Source organism: Triturus cristatus, chromosome 1_2 (assembly GCF_964204655.1).
Source record: "Triturus cristatus chromosome 1_2, aTriCri1.1, whole genome shotgun sequence".
NCBI lineage: Eukaryota > Metazoa > Chordata > Amphibia > Caudata > Salamandridae > Triturus > Triturus cristatus.
The window spans coordinates 83,887,002-83,910,745 of NC_140580.1; the positions used below are offsets into that span (position 1 = coordinate 83,887,002).

Below are 23,744 nucleotides of genomic sequence, written 5' to 3' on the forward strand. Positions count from 1 at the left end.
CTCTTCTTGAATCATAAACTTTTAGGTAGCTTTGAACCCTACTGGAATTTTATTTCCAAAGTAGGGGATCGTAAACTATACCATCAGTTTAGAGTGGGGTCTCTCCCGCTTAATTCTTTCAGGTACAAGTGGAAGAGTGGAACAGATAGATTTTGTCCTATTTGCAAAACACAGGTTGAGTCCATCGCCCATGCCTTGTTTGTGTGCCCAGCCTTTGCTCTCCCCAGGAAGATATGGCTAAAGCCGATCTGTTCTAACTTAGGTACCAGAACACATAAAAAGGCTATGCGTCTTCTGAGAACTAACACCAGAGAGGACATAGTTGTTGCTCTAGCCAAGTTTCTCAGTTGGTCCTGGGCCATACGTAGGGTCCAGGTTAACAGGAACGATCCCTTATTGCCTTCAGTTTCAGAATTTTAGATCCACTTAGTCCTGTTATATCTAGTTTTCTCTTTTATTTTTTACTAGACTATGAAAGATCTCTACTTTTTATGTGGTTTTAGTATGACCTCTTGGGCTGGTCCCATTTTGAGGGTTTTGTTGTATTTGTTTTATGTATATCTCTTTTCTATTTTTATTGTATTGTATCTTTCATGATGTAACAATCGAATAAAGATTTGTTGACTGACTGACTGACTGATATAAAGGAGCAACGCATCATTACGCGATGACCATAAAAAAACTGGTGTGAAAGGTATAATTCCAAACACTGTAAAGGCCTTCTGTTAGGCCCTCAGTGCTGCCGGTACCAGTCTTCTAGAACCGTACAACACAACATAGCTGCTGCCAAGCAGAGACACGATTCTGCCCTTCTGCTGCTGAGCCAAGCTAGAGCAGGGGAAGGCAGAACAATAGGTATCTTGTCACAGAGAGGTGTGACCACCTCCCAGACAGGGTTTAGTGTATTGGGGCCGGGTGGGAGTGCTTGCCAGCACCAATCAGTCTACTTGAAGGGCACATTTGGTGCCCTCCTTGCATTGTCCAGTTCAAACCATCTCAGGGAGCCGTTGGCTCCCGCTCTGACGTGAAACTGGGCAATGGACATGGGAGTATCCTCTCCACTGCCCAACCCCTCCCCGGGGAGAGAACCCTGAATCATCCCAACCCTTTCCTTAGGGTACTTAAAGGCTTACCTGAAGGTGGTACCCTAGATTCATCATGGGGCACGATTCATTTCAGACACCATTTCAACTTCGACTGTCTGGGCACTCTGGACTTCGCTGGGCTTCGCTCTGGGCATCAATGTTGCAACCGGGAAGACTCCAGCTGCTCCTGATCTCTTTGCTCTGCTCATCTACAGCAATGTCCGTGCCTGTGCTTCATATAGGAAACCTTCCAAGGCCTGTGGGCATTCAAGACACCTGAAGGAATCTCCGGTAAAGTGAAGGATTAATTTTCCTACATCTGCAAGCCCCGCAACCAAGCTGACCGGTCTGCTGATCCTGGGCTCTCACGGGTTCTGAAAGGCTCAGCAAGACAGGTGGTGGTTCTTCACATCCCTCAAGACCTGCCCTGTCCTCTCACCAAGTTTGAGGCCAGTATACCTCGTCGATGCCGCAGGAACCAAACCCCTGTGCAACGTGTTGACTTGCTGGTGCAAAGGCTTGTTGGCTTCCTTCCATCAAGATCTTCGGGCTCCAAGTAGACCCTTCTCAAGCATCTCCAGTGGCCAAGATCTTTGTCCTCACTGCATCACTTGCACTGTGGGCCTGCTTCTTTGGTGAGCTGCTCGAGGTCCTCTTAATACTCCATTGTTGAGGGTCACCTTTGAAATCTTTAGGCTCCCCTGATTGCTCCGGCCTGCTCTGACTCTCCTGTTTGTGATGAGTCACCTTGACCTTGCTGGTCCCAACACTGCACCTTCTTAGCGTTCCATGTTGTTTGCAGTTGCCAAGGCTTATTGGTGCTCCCGACAGACACCAACCTCTCAACTCTCGATATCCGGCGGGGGACAGCTTGTGAATGGCTCCTGGTCTTCCACAGCATTGCCTGGTCCTCACAGCTGCAGCTCCAAGGTCACCATCATCTTTCCTGCAACACCCGACATCGGTGGGCACTCGCCTTCCAAACCCCCTGGTCACTCCTGAGTGACCTAGACTCTGTCCCCTGAGCTTGCAGGTACTCTGCACCCCGAATCCACTTTTGGGTTCCACCGGACACTTTCACCTTCTCCAGCAGCGGCATCTTCCCGAAGTCTTCCACTGAGTTTGACGACAGTTCCCAACGCCACTTCACACCTATGCACCCCGGCTTCCCTGGTGCAGGTAAACTGGTCCAAGGCTATCCACAGGTGGGGTGGCTTTCCAACCTCTTGTCTTTCCACTGGGTTTCTTCAGGGTCAACTGGTAAGGGTCCTCTTTCTTTAAAACTGCAACCGTGACTTACATGTTGATTTGTACGGAGAACGCGGTCATGTTCCCACACTGCACATGACCTCCGTGGGTTCCTAGATACTCACCTTGAGTGGTTCCTTTGGTCTCTGACACTTTTACGTCCTCTGGGTATATTCTTGACTTGAGTCGTGGTTCGCATACCACTATTTTAGTATATGGTTTGGTCCCCCCTAGTGACCACTGTGTATTCTGTGCTAATTACCTGTTTCTATTGCAAAGTATTGTAGGTATTGCGTATATCTCTGAGTAGGAGATATCTTTATGTGTCAGTGAGTGCCTTATAATAAATACCTATTTTTATAAATACATTGTGTGTTTTTTTTTCATTTAATCTATACCTATAAGATTGTATTCTGGTAAAACAAGCTGCTTTACACTCCATCTGGACTAAGCCTGAAGGCTGTTTTCCACAGCTACCACTTAGAGAGTTTTCTAAGGTTGATAAAGACCACTAAATTCACTGTAAGGATTGTCTGGATTGGTGCAGGGAAAATTCCCAGACAAATTTAGACAAATAGTGTCAATTTTAATGACTGAAATTATACTAGAATGACAAAAATCTCACTGGTTGAACCGAAGGTAGTCCATTTCAAGGTTTTAGTGAAAATAGCACCTAAAAGCACAAAGCAGCACTCGCGTCTCGCAGTCATCTGGTGGCTCTAACCATGGGGCAAGTCATAAGTTCAGCCTGACCACGATGAAGCATGGGTCGGACACAGGGACTGGGTTAGATATGCTGAAAAGTTACCTTCTAAGTCAAGCATCATGGACCGTCGTTGCTGTGGCTTCTTGTTGACTGTCAAGGCGGGTGGTCGTTGCTGTGGACAGTCATTGTTAGCATGAAGAGCAGGTTTTACCGGAGCTTCACATTTGCGGTTGTCACGAGCGGCAGAGTCTTGGTGTGAATGGAGCCTAGACTTCAGGATTTTCACATTTTCTTTAGGAGGAGTACACTCTGATGATGATGATGATGATGATTGAGATTTATGAAGTGCACGAATACTCCAAAGAGTGTCCCAGTGCTAAATGAGGCTGATTACAGTAGTGCTGAGCGTCAAATCATGCTTATTGGAGGAGCCATGCTTTTAATTTCTTCTTAAAGTTGGCCATCTCTGATGTGGCATGAACTTCCAGGGGAACATTATTCCAGGTCAATTGCCCAAGATTAGAAAAGGATCTGCCTCCAGTCCTGGTCTGATTGCTTTTTGAAATACTGGCCAAATGGCAACGAGCTGACCATAAATTCCTGGGGGGCAGGGGAGCATAGGCACAGATCTTCCTCCTCAGGTACACTGGTTCTTTGTCATGTAATGGTTTATGAACCAGGACCAGGGTTTTAAAAGGAATCTTCTTTTTGATTGGAAGCCATAGAATCATTTTCAAATGAGGAGTCATATGAGTTAATGGAGAAAGGTTGAGGAAAATTTGCGCCTCCACATTCTGCACCACTTGAAGTCCATGGAAAAGGTCATCTGGAAGACCCAAGTAAAGGGCAATGCCATAATCAAGTCTGGAAGTTAGTGCTTAAATCACAGCATTCATCGCATCAACAGATAGGAGAGGTCATTCTTTTTTCAAAGATCGTAACAGCCCAAAACAAGAGCCAAACAGTGAATGGATTTCAGTTTGGAAGGTGAAGGCACTTCCATTTAAATTCCAAAAGGGGTAGCACCCTTAGGCCAGAACATCCCCCAAACGTCTGGCAAAATAGGGCCAAAAAAATCAATCTCCATTTTGTCAGGATTATATTTTAGTTGTCCGGTGGACAGCCAGTTAAATTCATTGAGAAGACATATTTTAATGGGTCTGAAGCCAGCCAAGAGTCGAGGTCCTGGGGGCACCTCTTGGGGTTCAGTACTCACTCCAGCAGGGGCCAGCTGAGCTCAGGTAGGTCCTGTTGCAGGTTCAGGTAGATCCAGTTGCAGAAGTTCAGTTGGCCAGTTGCAGGGAAGCCTCAGAAGCTTGTTGAGTCCCACTAGTTCACACAGATAATCAGTCAACTGACCCTTGGAGTACCCCTGGGTAGCCTGCAAGCAGGTCAAATCTTCCTTCTCGGGTGGCAAGGCAGTCTTTTAAGTAGAAGGGTAGCCCTCTAGCGGCAGGGCAGTTCTTCTTCTGTAACTTCCACAGATCCAGGAGTGTTCTAAGAGTTTCTCCAGATAATGAATATATATAACTAGGGTCTGCCTTTGTGTTAGTGTATCCTTGTCCTTCCCCACACATCTGGTGCTGGACAGTTGTTCCATCTTCCTTGTCAAGGCTCCAAATTGTCCGAGGGTGACAGGTTCCTCAGTGTGTGCATGAGGGAAAGCCCTTTCAAGTGTAGGTGGGGCTGGGTACAGACCCTCCCCAATCAGCTTGCCACCTAACCCCCCCTTTGTATTTTTTTCTAATTCACAAATCTATGGGTAATGTAGTGTGGAAGACCCAGCAAATCCCAGCAGCAGAGCTATTCAGTCATGTGGCCCAGGATACTGGCAAAAGGCACAGATGGTGGGGACAAAGAACGGCCAACTTTCTAAAAGTTGCATTATCAGAATTTCAACTTGAAATCTGACTTTACCCTTGAAGAGGATTTTAAATGACAAAGCATTTGAGTGTAAACAACATATCTCTATCTGCTCCCCATCAAAGGTTATCACTTATTAAATGTCATAAGGTAAACCAGTGTTAGTCAATGAGAGAGACTGGCCTTACAACAATGAAAAAACGACTTTAGTAGTTTTTCACTGCCAGGACATGTAAAACGTAACTAGACACATCCTACTTTTTTAATGCAATGCACCCTGCCCTATGAGTCTTTAGGGCCTAGCTTCGGGGTGGCTTATAATTATTAAACAGAAAGGTTTAGGCCTGGCAAAATAGTTACTTTGCCAGGTCGAAAAGGCAGTTTACAGGTGCACTACTGGCTACAGTGACATACCTGAGACGTGTATAAAAAGCTACTTTAGTAGGTGGCAGAAAGAGTGCTGCAGGCCCACTGGTAGCATTTAATTTGCTGGCCCTGGATACAGGTAGTATCATTCAATAGAGACTTACAAGTAAATCAAATGTGACCATTAGGTGTTGTACAATGTTACCATTTTTGAATGAGAGAGCACATGCACTTTAGCACTGGTTAGCAGTGGTAAAGTGCACAGAGTTATAAAGCCAACAGAAATAAAACCAACATAAAAGGAGGTGTTTAAAGCAAAAGGTTTGAGAGAATGCCACACTGAAGATGTCAGGTCTAACACCAACCATCAGTGATAATCTTTGGACACGGGAAATAGCTAAGGAGCAGAGGCAATTTAAGTTTATGAACCAGGAAATTCAATTTTCATTCAGCTGCATCCTAATAATTTTCTGTTGCAGACTCTGGGGCTTATTTACAAGCCCAGTGTGACACTGGAACATCACTTTTTGTGATGTTCCAGTAGTGCACAAGGCTTAGATATATCTACAAGGCCACGCAAAGTCACCTTGTGTGGCTTTGCATGGCCTTGTAGATGTGGAGCGAGGCAACGCAGCAGAAGTTGCTGCATTGCCTCACTTTGCGTCTGGGAGGCATGCCATGGGCGTTGCAATGGGTGTTCCTATGGAACGGTCATAGGTTTTGACACATTCCCAGATTTACAACATGGTGTAAATCTGAGAATGCATTAAAATCATGCGCCTCCCCAGGAGAGGCGCAAGGAGGAGTTATAACATGTTTCTCATTGTTTTTTCATTTGTACATGTGCGCTGCATTCTGCAGCAAACATGGAAAGAGGAAAACACCTCCAATGATTGTTTTTGTGCATGAAGGTGTCCCTTCCTGCACAAAAACGATCATGCCAACAACACATGCACCCTTGCACCATGGTGCACGAGTGCCTGCATTGGTGCACAGCTGCTGATTGTGCGCCGGTGCTGGCTGAAAGGACAGGAATGCACAGTATCTTGTAAATACGGTGCATTCCTGCCCTTTGGCATTAGTGTAGGGCAGGACAGCAACATGAACTGCTGCCCTACCCTATGCCAATTCTTTGAGATTTGCCCCTCAACACTTTGGCAAGCTGTTCCCGTAGAACGTGGGTGTCAAGAACATTTCTTTTAATTCTTTAATTTAGTAGGAAACTGAAAACCTTTCTTTTCACTCAATAAGTGAGAACATAACTCATGTATCAGCACCTCCAACTCATACCTAATGTGTCTGTATCCATATGGCCCTAATAGCTTATGTTCCCTGTGCGCTTCAGTTTCTAGATCACTCAGCACCCCATTCCCCGTTTCTGAACCCCTTTATGGCTACCCTTCTCTCATCCTTTGTCAACTGCAGCTCTTCATTGCTTTGCAAAGATAGTTCTGCTTCTCTGCAGTTGTTTTCATGCAGAGCACAATACCACCCTTGTCTGGTGAGAATGAAACTATAGGAGAAAACAGAATGAATGATAAATAAATTGTTGCACATTTCAGAAGCTGCTTCAGACGACAGTGACTCCTTCTGCAATACAGTGATGTAAACGAAAGGGAAGATGAAAGTATGGAATTCATGTCAGCAATAGGGACGGAAAATAAACAAAACTGCAGTTCTACCTACCGCTCTCTGGTGTGGTATAAAAGGGGGGTGTACCTGTAAAAAGCACAAAATAACAGGTTTGCGTCTATAATTATCACAAGTCGTCAAATTGCATATTCATGTTTATTAATCACCTCCTGTATCTTGCCAACCCTCAGCACTCTGTGAATACGGAATCTAAATGCAGTGCGCTCCAGCCATGGTCGGCCTATCTACTACTCCCAAAGGCGTTCAACTACTGCCATGTGCTCTGCCTGAGGCATGGAGTCCGTGGGATGAGATTGGGTCTCCTGCCGCTCAAACTGATGGGCTATTTCTTGACCCTAAATGGAAAAAGCCAACGTATGCCTTTCCATCCTCTTTCCTATTAAAGGTATTCTGACGTTCACATGGACTTCCAGTGGTCGCGTTATGTCACTGCTTCTGGGACGTGGGGTTTGTGGTAAATTTGAGGGGAAGATTGCTGTGGGTGAAAACATAACTGTTTCTCTCCAGAGAGTCTTCATAATGCAGAGTTCATGCGCGATACTTTGCAACTTTTCCTTATCAGTGTGCTTTTGCTCTAAAGGAGGATCAGAAGGCTAGGCCACCAATGGGCCCTGAGGGCAAAGAGGGGATGTCCTGCCTCTGAGGCGGCAATACCTGACATTTTCATTGGTTTTAGCGGGTATATGCTTCCCCTGAGATTTGGAAGAGAGGGGCCATCAAATGCCATTGGGATTGAGACCCCCAAAGAGTGAGAGTGAGAGCTCTGCCATAAACTTGTTGGACTTCTGCTTTGCCACCCTGAGGTGCCAGTGTCCCGTTTGGAGGCGGGGGGCTGAGGGACTCCTCTCAGTTGGCTTCAGCGGCAGAAACCTGTGACTTGGCAGCCGCCTGCCCCTGAGAGCCAGATCAGAGCAGTGAATTCCCACTCTGTTTAAGGTGGGACAACTGTCGGAGATTTTTCTGCCTGGGACCTCCACGTAAGGCATGGTGGACTTAAGAAGGAGCGGAGAAAAATGTCCCTTGTGCACAGATATAATATTTCCTGTGCATCAGGCACATTTCTTTTCCAGCTCTACAGAATGTATGTCTGCTGCAGCAACGGATGCACTATGGGCAAACAAAACCCTGGCAGGCAAGTACCAATCCCTAAATGAGGCAGCAGGTGCTCCACTGCGGGCACGGGGCTGAGGTGAGGGCACCCAGTGATCCACCCGCTGCACTCTACTCAATACGCCGAGTCTTCTCCGCTGAGCGGACTCTGTTTGGTACTTACTGCTCCTGCTTATGGAATTTAAGAAGGGAATTATGAGTCTCAATAAGACATTGCCATTGCCACTCACTCATTCTTTCTGTGTAATGTTTTGAGTTTTAAGCACCACCAATATACAGAATGATGTTAAAAAGGAAACATCGCAACACAAATGGGCGAAAAAGAAATGTGAGAGGATTTCCTCCATCAAATCAAATCCTGCACTTCATTAACTTGGTCTCAAATCACTTCGTACTTGTGCCCAATGCCTATTATTACACTTTACATTTTTTTTTAAATAGGACATAAATGTGCTAAGAATATTATTAATTGAGTTTGAACCATCAAAAGTATTCCATCAAAGACAACCACATTTCCGTTAGCATGTGAGACTCAGTTACCAGAATTGCCAAATAAATATGTATAGAATTGACACAGTATGCATTGAAAAGTCAAATTAATGTTTTGTTTTTCAAAAGTGATAACAAAGTAACTAAAAGAACCACCCAACATGCATACATCCAAAGAAAATTATTTTACAAAACAAAGTAGAGTAAGAGAGCACGAGCAGAAAAGATAACCCTACTTTATTTCGTAGAATTCTTCAAAACAGTCCAATACATACCCAAATTGATGGAGCGTTCACCAATGGTAAGCGTTTCCCGTAGATACTAGATTGGCCTGTTTGTTCAACCAAGGTTCTACTTTCCAAAGCCTTAGAATTTATGTTTTTTGCTGCAATCAATGCTCTACAAACAAAGTTATCTTCATGAGAGATTATTTGACCTTTCTGAAAGCAACCCTCCATAATGTTGACCTAGGTGAAGATTTCATCAGAATGTCAAAGGCCTTCTACTCAAATCCTCAAGCATCAGTTAAAGTTAATGGCTCTCTTTCCAACCCCTTTAATTTCAAACCTGATACGAGAAAAGGATGCCTATTGCCCCTTCTCCTGTTTCCCCTAATGAGGGAACCACTCCTCACTTCCTTAAGATGAAACAATAACATTCTGGGGATCCCTTTCCCCTCTGGAGTTATAAAAGGTGTCGCCCACACAGATGATGTTTTACTTTTTACAGAGGTTCATATTATGGTGGGTCAGAATTGAGACGGTCAAGATGATGGTAATGCCCGAAGTTAATTTTTATTACTAGCATTCTCCCTGTTCGAGTCTCTCACTCCTTCTTTAATACTCCAGCTAGAATCATTGTAGACTTTGCTTGGAAAAACACCCCTTGTATGTTGTTAAAATAACCTAGATTAAATAAAGACAAAGGGGGTAAGGATTTTGATAAATACCAAACAACATTCTCGAGCCGACAAGGCGCCTGGTAGTTCTCATCTGAACAAAACAATTTTCAGATTTGGCTACCTAATGGAGTAGATCTCCTCAAACCCACCTCCTTAAAGCCCTGCCTACAATAACATTACCTCCTCCCAACTGATCATTCTACTAACATATTAAATAACACTGTGTTCGCCATTCTTAAAACTCGATAAAAAAACTTACCACATTTGCAGATCAACGTTTGCTTCTCTATCACACTTGATGGTAATGTAATTTGCTGGAATAGCTAGGCAAGTAATGGCATTATCATAATAAAGGACTTAGGCACAACAGATAATCCCAAATTGTTCTCAATACTCTGTACAAACAGCTTAAGGAAATACATTTCTGCAAATTTTGAAAATTGAAATCCACTATTTGCAAACTAGGCAACCCAGACACATCCAGCCTGCCGGTGTTATTACACAAACTTATGAAACAAGGACATATTACCTTCAAGACTTACAATCTACTCTCAGCATCTACCACCCCTTTAAAATGGCACATTGTCACGAATTGGAACAATGTGGATAAGGACTCAACTGGTACTACCAGTTCAACTTTGACATAGCAAAAGATTTTTCGCTCCTCTTTGTAAGGGAAAAATCTCACACATACTCGCAGACTTTGGATAATCTACAAAGCATTTTGGACTCAAAAGCTCCATAAACTAGGACTTATTGATTCTCAGCTGTGCTTGAATGGCAACTCAGAAACAGGCGACCTACCACACATGCTTCTACACTGCAAACACATTCTCCCACTCAGGGATCAGATTCAGAGTTTGATACGGATGTTGTTTAATAGTAGCTTTACTATAGATTGCGCTACAGTTTCACTTGGCATATTTGTATCTACAACCACACCTCCCCTCAAAGCATCAGACCTTCTACTTATCAACCAGGCGCTAATCTTGGACATCAAACTAACCATCTCAGAGTGAAAAAAAGTGCCTCGAACAAATCTTATCACACTTAGTAGGCATGGCTTTGTTTGTAAGAAGTGTTGAGAACAATAAACATCATTCGACAAACTCTTTCCTCCCTCACAAGAGTATTTGGGATGTTCTACACTCCTATGTCCACTCACGCAAGCCACCCTAGAATCTCCATCATTATTTAGTCTCCCTTTTAATCACAGAGGGACCCCCACTGTTTTCTACTTTGTTGATACTCAAACTCACAAGCTATTATCCTGACATTAGCCGTTCCACTCCCCGTAAATTGCTATGATATTCCCCATCATTCCTCCACCCTTGCTCTCTCGTCTATTTCTTCTGTATTTTTGGCATTATGTATTACAATTATACCAAATGCCATCCTCATGGAAGTATAGTATAGCGGTCTCCACTGCTACATCTGTAAAGATCCCAACTTGTTACATCCCTCATTGGTTAATGACTTTTTTGGTACTCAAATAGTTTTTTTCAGCTTTGTACACTTAGGGGCATATTTACAATGTCTGGCGCATCTCTGCAAATCAGCAGGGATGCGCCAGAATAGATGCAACACGCGATTCCCCCCTTGTGCCTCTATGGATGCGTCGCCTGTCGTGTCCCAAGAGCGACGCTACTCCAGCAATGCACAGGGGCCGCCCATACTTAAAGTGGTGCGTCACTCCTTACTCTTGCTTCAAGCAGGTGTAAGGGTTTGACGCAGCGGCGTCGCAAAGCTGACTCAGTGAAATCTTGTTGATTTCACTGAGTCAGTTTTACGAGGCTTTCCGGCCACGGAACGCCCACCCTGTGACGGAAGCCCACAAGAAACCTGACGGAGGTTTCATATGGCGCAGCGCTTTAGAACGTGATGGGTCTGCCTAGATGCGTCACATTGTAAATAAGTCGCAACGTGGCGCATGGTTTACGCCGCCGCTGCGTCACAGAAGTGATGCAACGGCGGCGCAAATAGGGGCTTGTAAATCTGCCCCGCAGGTTTTGAACCCACAGAATAAAACTAGAGCCCTTTTCAGATGCTCAGGTAGTAGGAGTCTGGTGGCTCAGGGGATTAATGCGTCCATTGCAGGAAAGTGTTTCCCGTGTTTCAGAGAGTCAAAAGCAAACAGAATGTGTCCTCCAAAAACAATTCAGTTTCCTCAGTTGGCAAAGAAGGAAACGTCCAAAAGCGTTAAGCAGCCCAGCTTCCGTAGAGCATCATGAGGTCAGCGCCACCTCTGGAAACGGGGTCACCCAACTGCTGCACAGGAGGAGGGAAGCCCCACCTCTATTTTCATTGACTGAGGTGCTGAGAAAAGTCAGTGTCTGCATCATTATTGAGAGCCCGACCCTGACAGTGATGCACGGAAACCTGTGTGAGCTCAAGGAGGCGATTCAGGACTGTTGACCACTTGCACAATTTTCAAACGGATCCTGCGCTATCTGCCCCAGAAGCCAAGTCACCAATCTCATCCTTTACCCTGACTACTGATGTCTCTGTCCTGAGATCCGTGTGCATCACTTGAGCTGAAAATCGAACCATGAGCAGAAGTTTACTAGCATTTTTTTTTATTTCAAAGTAATCTTGATTACGTTTTCAGAAAGCAAGTTACAACAAAAAGCAAGGGGATACATTGATGAAAGGGGACAAATAAATATAAAGTCATTTTCGGGTCATAACGTCACATGAAATAACTGAATACAATCACTACACTGTCATTCATGCAAAACAGTATATATAATAGTATGATATAGAAAGATTGGTTGGGCACATCATTGAATTAGGGACCAACAGTGGGGGCATGGAAGGAGGGCAGATTGAGGGCAGTTGTGGAATTTGAGTTACTTCTCCCCTACGTTTGTTTTGAAAGCTTGTGAATAATTATGGTGGTTTGTTGACAGCAAAGTAGTTTTTTTCAACCAAAGTGCAATGATTTGAATGTAAGGCCACATGATCCGTCTTTAGACCCTCACCAAAGAGGGCTTTGGTGGACAAGGCCCATCATCAGGCACTGGACGTGCCACACTCATCATCCCTTTATACACATTCAACTATGTACTTTTCTGGCTGTTTTTGGAGCGGTAGTTGTTTAGGTGTGGGTGTATTTGGCGCAGGTGCATTGAAACCTATCAACATTCAAAACACATTTGAACATGTGCACAACTCTCAACAAAGGAAGACCGAGATACATTCCCTCTTAAGTGTGGCAGCCGGGACGAATGTCCATGTCAGGAAGGAATTAAGGTCTCACACTGCTCGGGTGAGTGTTGAGGACTGTGGGGTTTGGCCTGAGGTTAGGGACCATAATCACACAGACTGAGTTCAAAGTCACAAACCCAACCTTCGCAGTCATCATTCACTGAACAAAATGAACCTATCCAGTTTAAACAGAATCAGAAGTTTAATGCGTATATGCAGTAAAGACGTTTTGAATTTGATCTTTCATTAGGAAGAAGAGTTCAGTTTTTTCCATGCATCGTTTTTCCGTGTAGTATTCATTTTAATATGTGCTCAAGTACAATGACTGGACAATCAGTTATTATGGGGGGTTGGTTGGTCTTATTGCATTCTGAGGGTCTAGCCCAAACAGCCTCCATGGGAAAGCCCTGGACTGCTCTAGATTTCTCTGCTTTGCTAGCCTGAGAGTGTTACGTGGCGGAGTAAAGTACTGGTTAATCTAGTTTGGGGTCCAATAGTATGGTGAACTCAGGACACCTGTCATAAATAGGGGTGGGCGGAATTTGCGTAACCGCGTTACGCAAATCTCCGCGAAACGGTAAAAATCTCCGCGAACATGCAGAAATTCCGCGAACACGCGGAATTGCTTGTTCGCGATGCTTTTTTCCTGTTCACAGTTGCTGTTTGCGTGCTCGGGGAGAAATATCTCGCGAACACGCATTTTGAGAACGCGAACAAGAAAAAATTTCGCGAAGTCGCGGAAAGCAGACTTTTGGGCAATTTCGCGTTCTCCGCGGAACACGAAATTACCGAAATTCCGCAAATTCCACGAGCGGAACGGAATTTACCGCCCAGGCCTAGTCATAAACAACTCCAATTGTCACTTTTTGAGCCCTGCAAGCCTGTTATTACTCATATACCAATTTCTCTTCCAGGCCTAGAGGATTAAACACATTTTTACAGTTTTTGTGTTGTGCTCAGTAGTTCCATTTGCCAAAGCGTGTAAACAACATACCATTGTTTCAAAACAGGTTACCTACTTCCTAGAGTCACTATAGCTACTACGTGCCCTTTCTCTTTTTAGTAATGAGGTAGACTGACTACGCATTTCACATTAGCATGAACACAGTGACAGTATCACTTATTTTCCTTTGTCAAACTTTCAAAGTGTACTTAGGGAGCTGGTGCCTCCTGAGGTCTTGTACGTAGGTGGTTATTCAGTGCCTAGACACCTTTTACTGTGCATCTTTTCAACACTCGTACCACTCACAGATCTGCCTCCTGGAGACACTGCTTTATTTTTTTGCTGCGAGCAAAGATATTTATGTTTTTGGGCTTTGCAAAAGAGTGTGGCCTCCAGTTCTTTTGAGGTTTCCACCATAGAAAGCAATAATAGAGGACCAACATACTTAGACGTAGAAGAGGAAGCTTGCTAAATGTTCGTAGTAGTAGGGGCTATACTTCTTGACATTGCTATGGCATTCTTGTTAAAGGGACTTGATGAATTAGACAATATTCTAAAATGACTGCAGGTTTTCTCTTCTATCAATTAATCAATCAGTCATTTTATAAAGAGTGACTACTCAACTGTGAGGGTCGCAATGCGCCGGGTGGGGGAGGGTGTCTGCAGTTCAGCCAAAGAGCCAGGTCTTGAGGTCCTTCCTGAATTGTGGCAGCAATGGTGATTGCCTGAGGTGCAGACGCAGGGAGTTCCAGGTCTTTGCAGTGAGGTAAGAAGGATCTTCTCACAGCCGTGGTCTTGCGTATCCGTGGGATGGTGGCCAGGGCCAGTTGGGCAGAGCGGGGATGTCTGATGGATTTGTAGAATGGGAAGCGGTGGTTAGCGTATGCAGGTCTGTCATTGCAGAGGGCTTTGTAGGCATGAGTGAGAAGCTTGAAGGTGATTCTCTTGTTGACAGGTAGCCAGTGAAGGTCTCTCATGTGCCTGGTGAAGTGGTTGCAGCATGGGATGTTCAGGTTGAGTATTTCAGAGGCGTTCTGGACTGTAGCAGTTTTTTGGAGGGCGGCTTGCCTGAGGGTTTCCTTAGAGGGGCCAGTGTGTTGGCGCAGTCAGAGATCCAGTGGTGGAGGTTGCATGCTAAGGTGTTGGCATCTGTGGATGTCTGTGGTGGGGTCTTGCTGAGAGAGGTGGTGAGCTGATCTTTGGTGACCTTGTTCTAGCTTCTGCAAGGATTGAGGTAGGCGTGGTGGCATACTGTGGGTTTGGTGAAGGAGAACTGGATGCAGTGGTGGTCGGTCCTGTGTGGCTTGGATGTGTGGCTGACAGAGATGTTGTTGCTTGTGGAGAAGATGGGGTCAAGCGCGTGTCCTGCTGAGTGGGTTGGCATTGTGACCAGATGATGGAGAGGTTCTTTAGTAGGGATGAGGTGTTGTGGTCTTCGAGGTTGTCCAGGTGGAAAATGAGGTTACCGAGGAGGATGTAGTCTGTTGAGGCAAGAGAGTGGTGAGTGATGAAGTCAATTATGGCTTTGCTGAAGGGAGGGCGGGCTGGTATTGCATTGTTTAAAGTGCACATGTCTTTTTGGTTGGCAGTCTTGCGAAGGCCAGCCACACTTGTGCACTTTAAACCTCTCAACCCAGCTTTCTTAAGACATCTGGTTTGAGAGTAAGTGCAGGGAATGAATTGTTCAGCCCAATGTTATGTCTTTAATAAGAAAGGAAATGACTTTAATACACAGTACAACTTGGCCTGATCGGAATTTAAATAATGCAGGCTTAATTCACGTAGTTTTGGGATTTCAGACTACAGATGGGACACAAAATTCCCGAAATTATACCATTACTCTACATTGTGTGATTACGCTGCTGTTAGTGACTAAATTATGGTGCAAGCACACAGAAACAGTCGGAATGCGAGCGGCAGTTAATTGCGGCAATACTTATCAACATAAAATAATATAGTGTCTCCTGGTGCTATCTATTCAAGCAGTGGTGCCCCTCTTCTTGCTTCCTCCCTGCTTCATCAGGTCCAGGCTCCCCCGGTTGTGGATAATCCCCTCCTTTTAGTAGTAGCGTGATTTAAGCTCAGGTGCAGTTTCTTTTCACCCCTAAATGCATGTGAGCCAGGTCCCGGTTCAGAAGTTCTTACCATACAATAGTGGAAACAGGCCCTGTAAATCTGCCTCGCCACCCAGCATTCCAAAATGCCTGTACCCTCTCAGCAGGAGAGAGGGTGCTGGCTGGCAACTCTACTGTGCTCCCACTTCAGGAGCTGAGAAGCACAGAATTGCTCTTGCTCGGATTCTGTGGCGGCAAGTGTGGAGGCGGTAATAATGGCTTAACGTGGTTCCAATTTGCTCAATGCTCAGTGTCTCTAAGCTCAGGGTCTCTGTACTAAGTCCATGCCAGAGCTGGTAGGTCTTCATGAAGGCACTGATTGGGCCAGGGAACAATTCAGCAGGTGAAGCTTCTTCTGGGAGCTATGACTTTGGAAGTTGCAGCCCAAAATGGGCCAGGCACAAAAAGCAGTTGCAGCCCAAGAATGGGCTGATTACACCGGCAGTCTTGCCATGCAACAAATGATTTCTTGCAGTTGTGGCCACGTAAAGGCTGATAATGATACTTGGCAGTTCTGGCCTCTCACAGGCCGTTCACAACCTGAGAAGGCACAGCCACAAACATTCTATTTGTTAGACGGCACACAATCACAAAACCGACCAGGACTTGGCTATTTCAGTCATAGAGTCCTGGGCCCCATCAGGATCTGCCATGTAGAGACTGCGGGCCCATGGAAGCTGGGGTCCAGCAGATTGCTCTCCTCCGCTGTCTCTTCTAGGATCCCGGAACACTCTGCACCTCGCTCCTCCTCAACAGTCACTCCAGCAAGGCTGTCATGCTTCTTCCCGTCTCAAAGCAGACAGGCTGGCTTTCAGGCACTTGAGTTCAGGAATAGAGTTCTTCCAACATATGTGTCTATGTCTCCTTCCTACTGCATCAGGAATGTGAGCGATACTCATCCACTCTCTGGGACAAAACACCTCCATCTGGGGTAAAGGCCAGACCAGAGGTATCCAATATAATTCCCAGAGACCACCATTACTCTGGCTCACTCACACACACCGTACATCAGCCACTCAGGCTACACACATCAACAAGCATAGCATGCACTTGGGATGTTAGTGCTAAGGACTGGGTAAGCACACAGAAATGGAACTTTACACAAGGCACCACGTAGTAGGCGCAGGTCACACTGTAGATTCTCAAAACATGGTATGAAGCTGCCACTCTGTCAACTAAAACAATAATTCTAAACCCATGATAGGGACAGTAGTCCACTTCCAGTCAATGATGGCACAGGCGATGTGCCCCTCTTGGTTAGAGGACAAGTCCTGTGCCTAGTCATGTCAAGGACAGTCCTAAGCGTCTATGAACTAGCTAGTTTAGTGTGACACCAGGGCCAGAAGTCATGAGTCAGTTGCATGCAGTTGGGCACTCAGGACAGAGGAACACCATGTAGGGGAGAGGTCAGGCCCAACAGTCCTTAAATCATGCAATGCGAAGCCTCCAATGGGTTATGAGGCCTCTTCACAGACTCAACAATTGTAATAAATAGCATCATCTTTCAGCCGTGCATCTGCCACTGAGCATACATGCAGTGAGGAAAGAGGTAGGCCCAGCACTGTTCTTCATTACTCTTGTGTTCACAGCACCCGCGGCATAGAGAGTACGGTCCTGGCCAGAGACTTACCTGAAGATTGAAGACGTAGCTCAGCCCAAGAACTCACGCTCCCAGCAGTGACTGCGGATGAAACGGAGATTCGTGGACAAAACTCGACTGATCCACCGTGTCCTAAACCTTCTTCTGTGCTTCTGCTTTGGTGCATAACCAGAGACGTTTTAAAGCAGGGGCAAAGTGGGCTCTGGCCTAGGGCACCAGCCTTTCAGTGGTCCCTCTGATAGAGCCAGCTCTGTTCTGCAGAGTCTTGCCCTGATGACCTTATATATTACTTAAATAGATTGTTTTAAATTCCGTTTGCATGCAACATCCATAAAAAAGATTTTTAGATTAAAACAGGACCTCACGTATGAGAAATGGGAGGGTGTCACAGAGATTATTTGCAGTAATATTAGTGAGCTCCTTCTGTATTTCAATATTAAAAACACACCTCACTGTCCCAGGATATTATATGTAAATACATTTAAAATTTGGACGAGTGTGCGTTTGCACTGTTAGTGACCTGGGCAAAGAGGCCAAGAAAGAGCTGAAATTGAATCATAAATCCAAAGTTGTTCTGAACAGGGGCCCCCAAAATACGTTTGGCCCAGGGTCCCAAAAATCCTTAAAATGTCCCTGTGTAAAAATGGGGCCGATTGTTTATATATATTCTTAGAGCAATACTACACAGCCATATTCAAATGTTTCCACTGCATTATTCTGGATCTTTTTGCATCTCGATGACATTATCTCCTCAAGTACCCGATGCCTCGTCATGTAAGATTGGTGTAACATGAATGCATTCTTCCATGTACTCACTCACCCATTCATAAGCCGTCCATTCCTGCACTTAATGCTTCCATTTATGCACTTACCCTCTCATTCATACATCCTCTCAGTCACTCATCTTCTCATTCACCCACTGACCACCCTACACCTACAAAAATCTGCCTATTAATGAAGATTACTTTTCACTTATAAAAAAGCCATACCTATTGGTTTTGCAAGGGTTGTTCAATAAGCATCCATGTGAAAATAGGCCTCAGGAGGGGTAGAGTTCCGTACTCTGGTTGCCCTGGCAAATATCCATGGGTTTTTAATCCTATAATCTGAAAGTCTCGCCTCGAAAACAGACACACACAGGGCCCTCCGTACAAACTGGATCCCACACCACTTCCAATAACAGACGAGCTAGAGACATGCGCAGTCCACCAATACATTATAATCATCTTGCGATCTCGAACTTAGTGCACTTCAGGTTCCCCCATATGATGAGATTTGCAAAAGTACATTAGCTGTTGCTAACTAGCTTACAAGAGGGCAGGGACAGCTGGGGGACTGCGGTGCAATAATTTACAGAAAGCGAGTGTCAAAGCGGGAGTGGGGCAGAACTTGCAAATCATACGTGTTGCTGATTGGTACAGGGCCCTCTGCTTCCAGGACAGCAGAGACGACCATGTGGTATATATTCGATATACTGCTTATAGAACCCATTTGCCTCCTGTAAGTTAGAGGGCTGCGAAAGCGCTGGGTAGAAGTCTCTCCTGTGCACACCAACGTGAATGTCATTCCCACGCATAACCTTTACCACGAATATTCCTTTACCACGCATACTTTTACAACGATTTTCATTGTAAATTCATGCATGCTAAGGGCATACTCTTGGCAAAGGTTATTCCCCCAACCCTAAACCCTTCTTACAAATAAACCTCCCCTGCCCTTAACCCTAAAATCGCACCCTGCGTTTTTCTTTTATTCTAAAATTCCCCTTACATCTCTCGTCTGTCGTCTCTTCCGAGTTCACGTTGCACGTCGTAAAGAGGAAACGGAAGTGCCGTTTCCTCTAACAACGCCGATTGCCTCCACATCGCTACTTTATCAGGTGCGTTTTTTTTTTCTCACCCATTTTTTTTTTTGGTGTGGGGAGACCCCACCCAAGCCCCCTTTTTTAATTTGAACCTTTACCACACATGCCTTTACTACGTATCTCGTAGTAAAGGTATGCGTGGTAAAGGCTATTCGTGTTAACCACGCATGCGTTGTAATGCATGCGTGGTTAAGGTTATGGGTGGAAACGGCCGCGTTGTAGTGGCCGTTTCCCTTCCTGGGTTGTATGATGTTACAACGCATTCCGTTGCAACGCATGCCTTTACCACGCATGCGTTACAACACGAATGCCATTCCCACGCATAACCTTTACCATGAATATTCCTTTACCACGCATACTTTTTCAACGATTTTCGTTGGAAATTCATGCATGGTAAGGGCATACTCTTGGTACAGGTTATTCCCCCACCCCTAAACCCTTCTTACAAATACCCCACCCCTGCCCTTAACCCTAAAATTGCACCCCTGCGTTTTTTTTAATTCTCAAATGCCCCTTACCTCTCCACGTCATCTCGACTGTCGTCTCTTCTCTATGATCTCCCGAGTTCACGTTGCACGTCGTAAAGAGGAAACAGAAGTGCTGTTTCCTCTAACGATGCGATTGCCTCCCGATTGCCTCCACATTTTAATTTTAACCTTTACCACACATGCCTTTACTACGTATCTTGTAGTAAAGGTATGCGTGGTAAAGGCTATTCGTGTTTACCACGCATGCGTTATAATGCATGCGTGGTTAAGGTTATGCGTGGAAACGGCCGCGTTCTAGTAGCCGTTTCCCTGCCTGTTGCATATTAGAGGGCGTAAGAGGACCTGTCTCCCTGTTGCATATCACAGTGTGCAGGGTTACAGGGCCTGTCTGCCTGTTGAGGGTCAGAGGGTGCAGCGTTACAGGGCCTGTCTGCCTGTTGTGTGTCAGAGGGTGCAGTGTTACAGGGCCTGTCTGCCTGTTGTGTGTCAGAGGGTGCAGCGTTCAGCGTTACAGGGTCTGCTTGCCTGTTGATTGTCAAAGGGTGCCGCTTTAGAGGTACTGCATGTCTGTTGCATATTAGAGGGTGCAGCGTTAAAAACCTGTCTGCTTGTTGGATGTTGCTGGGTGTCACGTTGCATGGCCTGTCTGCCTGTTGTGTGTCAGAGGGTGCAGCATTAAGGACCTGTCTGCCTGTTGCATGTCAGAGGGTGCAGTATTACTGGGCCTGTCTGTCTGTTGCCTGTCAGAGGGTGCAACATTACATGGTCTGTCTGCTTGTTGCATGTCAGAGGGTGCAGTGTTACAGGGTCTGTCTGCCTGTTGTGTGTCAGACGGTGCAGCATTATAGAGTCTGTCTGTATGTAAGAGGGTGCAGTATTACTGGGCCTGTCTGCTTGTTGCATATCACAGAGTGCAGAGTTACATATTGTTGAATACCAGTAGATGCAATACTACATGATCTGTCTAACTCTTGAATCTACGAGGGTAGTGTTATGGCCCTGACTATCTCTTGTATATTGTGGGGTGCAGTGGTGCATGGACTCTCTACTCTCATAACAATATAGTGCTGCGTGCCTCTCAGTAGAGGGTAATACCAGCAGATTGCAATATGCCTACCTGTGGAAAGCACTGGAGTAGCCGTAGAAGCTGTAAAGGAAAAAACAAAATATGAATGTTTACAATTGCAAAGACTTATCCACATTCGAAAAACTGTGATGTAGTCATTACTGTTTCTCACCATTACCGCTGGCCAAACCCCATACTGCAGGCCCCGTTGCACACACATACTCTAATGCCACCAACAGCCCTTCTACTGCTTGCAGAGACACAACGACCATCAGACGCCTGTGCACGAGCCTTAAAATTCACCGAGATAATGAAAGGGCCTTGCGGTGCCCGAGACAGCTCCAGCAAGCAGGTGCTTCATCACTGACACTGAATCATAGGTCATTTAACAGCTTCTAACGCAGACATTCATGTCGATGCTTTGTGTAGCAAAACAGATCCAAGACGAATACACAAATCCCAGCAGCAGAGCCATTCAGTCATGTGACCCAGGATACTGGCAGAAGGCACAGATGGTTGGGACAAGGAAAGGCCAACTTTCTTCAAGTGGCATTATTTGAATTCTAAGATAAAATCTGACTTTACCATGAAAGAGGATTTAGAATGACAGTGCATAAACAACAGGCCTCTATCTGCTCCCAATCGAAAGTTAGCACTTATAAAATGTAATAAGGTAAACTAATGTTAGTCAATGAAAGAGATAGGCCTTACACCAATGAAAAACGACTTTAGGAGTTTTTCACTGCCAGAGCATGTAAAACGCTAGTAGACACATCCTACTTTTTTAATACATTGCACCCTGTCCTATGAGTTTTTAGGGCCTAGCTGCGGGCTGACATATAATTATCAAATAGAAAGGTTTAGGCCAGGCAAAATGGTTACTTTGCCAGGTCGAAAAGGCAGTTTATAGGTGCACTACAGGCTACACTGACATACCTGAGACGTGTATAAAAAGCTACTTTAGTGGGTGGCACAAAGAGTGCTGCAGGCCCACTGGTAGTATTTAATTTGGAGGCCCTGGATACAGGTAGTATCATTTAATAGAGACTTACAAGTAAATTAAATGTGACAATTAGGTGTTGTCCAATTTTCCCATGTTTGAAGGAGAGAGCACATACACTTTAGCACTGGTTAGCAGTGGTAAAGTGCACAGAGTTATAAAGCCAACAGAAATAAAACCAACAAAAAAGGAGGGGATTAAAGCTAAAAGCTAGGGATAATGCCACACAGAAGATGTCAGTTCTAACACCTACCATTGCCTTATCAGTGATAATCTTTGAACACAGGAAATAGCTAAGGAGCAGAGGCAATTTAAGTTATGCACCAGGAAATTCTATTTTCATTCAGCTGTATCTTAATTATTTTCTGGTGAAGACTCAGGGGATTATTTACAAGCCCTGTGTGACACCAGAACGTCTCTTTTTGTGATGTTCCGGTGGTGCACAAGGCTTAAACATATCTACAAGGCCACATAAAGTCTCCTTGTGTGGGTTTTCATGGCCTTGTAGATGTGGTGTGTGGCAACGCAGCACAAGTCGCTGCATTGCCTCACTTTGCGTCTAGGAGGCATGCCATGGGCGTTGCAGTGGGTGTTCCTATGGAACGGTCATAGGTTTTTACACATTCCCAGATTTACAACATGGTGTAAATCTGGGAATGCATTAAAATCAAGCGCCTCCCCAGGAGAGGCGTAATGAGGAGTTATAACATGATTACTCAGCGTTTTTTCCTCTGTACATGTGCGCTGCATTCTGCAGCAGACATGGAAAGAGGAAAACACCTCCAATGATTGTTTTTGTGCATGAAGGTGTCCCTTCCTGCACAAAAACGATCATGCCAACAACACATGCACCCTTGCACCATGGTGCACGAGTGCCTGCATTGGTGCACAGCTGCTGATTGTGCGCCGGTGCTGGCTGAAAGGACAGGAATGCACAGTATCTTGTAAATACGGTGCATTCCTGCCCTTTGGCATTAGCGTAGGGCAGGACAGCAACATGAATTGCTGCCCTACCCTATGCCAATTCTTTGAGATTTGCCCCTCAGCACTTTGGCAAGAACGTGGATGTCAAGAACATTTCTTTTAATTCTTTAATTTAGTAGGAAACTGAAAACCTTTCTTTTCACTCAATACGTGAGAACATAACTCATGTATCAGCACCTCCAACTCATACCTAATGTGTCTGTATCCATATGGTCCTAATAGCTTATGTTCCCTGTGCGCTTCAGTTTCTAGATCACTCAGCACCCCATTCCCCGTTTCTGAACCCCTTTATGGCTACCCTTCTCTCATCCTTTGTCAACTGCAGCTCTTCATCGCTTTGCAAAGATAGTTCTCCTTCTCTGCAGTTGTTTTTATGCAGAGCACAATACCACCCTTGTCTGGTGAGAATGAAACTATAGGAGAAAACAGAATGAATGATAAATAAATTGTTGCACATTTCAGAAGCTGCTTCAGATGACAGTGACTCCTTCTGCAATACAGTGATGTAAACGAAAGGGAAGATGAAAGTATGGAATTCATGTCAGCAATAGGGACGGAAACAAAACAAAACTGCAGTTCTACCTACCGCTCTCTGGTGTGGTATAAAAGGGGGGTGTACCTGTAAAAAGCACAAAATAACAGGTTTGCGTTTATAATTATCACAAGTCGTCAAATAGCATATTCATGTTTATTAATCACCTCCCGTATCTTGCCAACCCTCAGCACTCTGTGAATACGGAAGCTAAATACAGTGCGCTCCTGCCATGCTTGGCCTATCTACTACTCCCAAAGGCTTTCCACTACTGCCATGTGCTCTGCCTGAGACATGGAGTCCGTGGGATGAGATTGGGTCTCCTGCCGCTCAAAGTGATGGGCTATTTCTTGACCCTAAATGGAAAAAGCCAACGTATGCCTTTTCATCCTCTTTCCTATTAACCCCTTCAGTGCCCATGACGAGCTGGACTCGTCATGGGCCGCGGTGGCGCTGTGCCCATGACGAGTCCAGCTCGTCATAGACCCCGCCCGCTAATGCAACGGCCGGCACAGGGCGGGGAAA

General features: G+C 45.2%; 1 protein-coding gene across 4 annotated transcripts in view; it reads right to left on the bottom strand.

Annotated features, from left to right (window-relative positions):
* LOC146866845 (scavenger receptor cysteine-rich domain-containing protein DMBT1-like) overlaps window positions 1-23,744 on the bottom strand; it is a 398,665-nt gene that overhangs the window by 169,182 nt on the left and 205,739 nt on the right. For 2 of the 4 annotated variants that reach the window (XM_085602292.1, XM_085602285.1), the window contains exons 15-17: window positions 23,274-23,306; window positions 20,755-20,784; window positions 6,955-6,987 (exon numbers count right to left, since the gene is read on the bottom strand). In XM_085602292.1, the coding sequence (XP_085458418.1) occupies window positions 6,955-6,987; window positions 20,755-20,784; window positions 23,274-23,306 (96 nt within the window). The remainder of the gene's footprint in view (window positions 1-6,954; window positions 6,988-20,754; window positions 20,785-23,273; window positions 23,307-23,744) is intronic. The other 2 variants (XM_085602310.1, XM_085602301.1) reach the window with 1 other exon arrangement.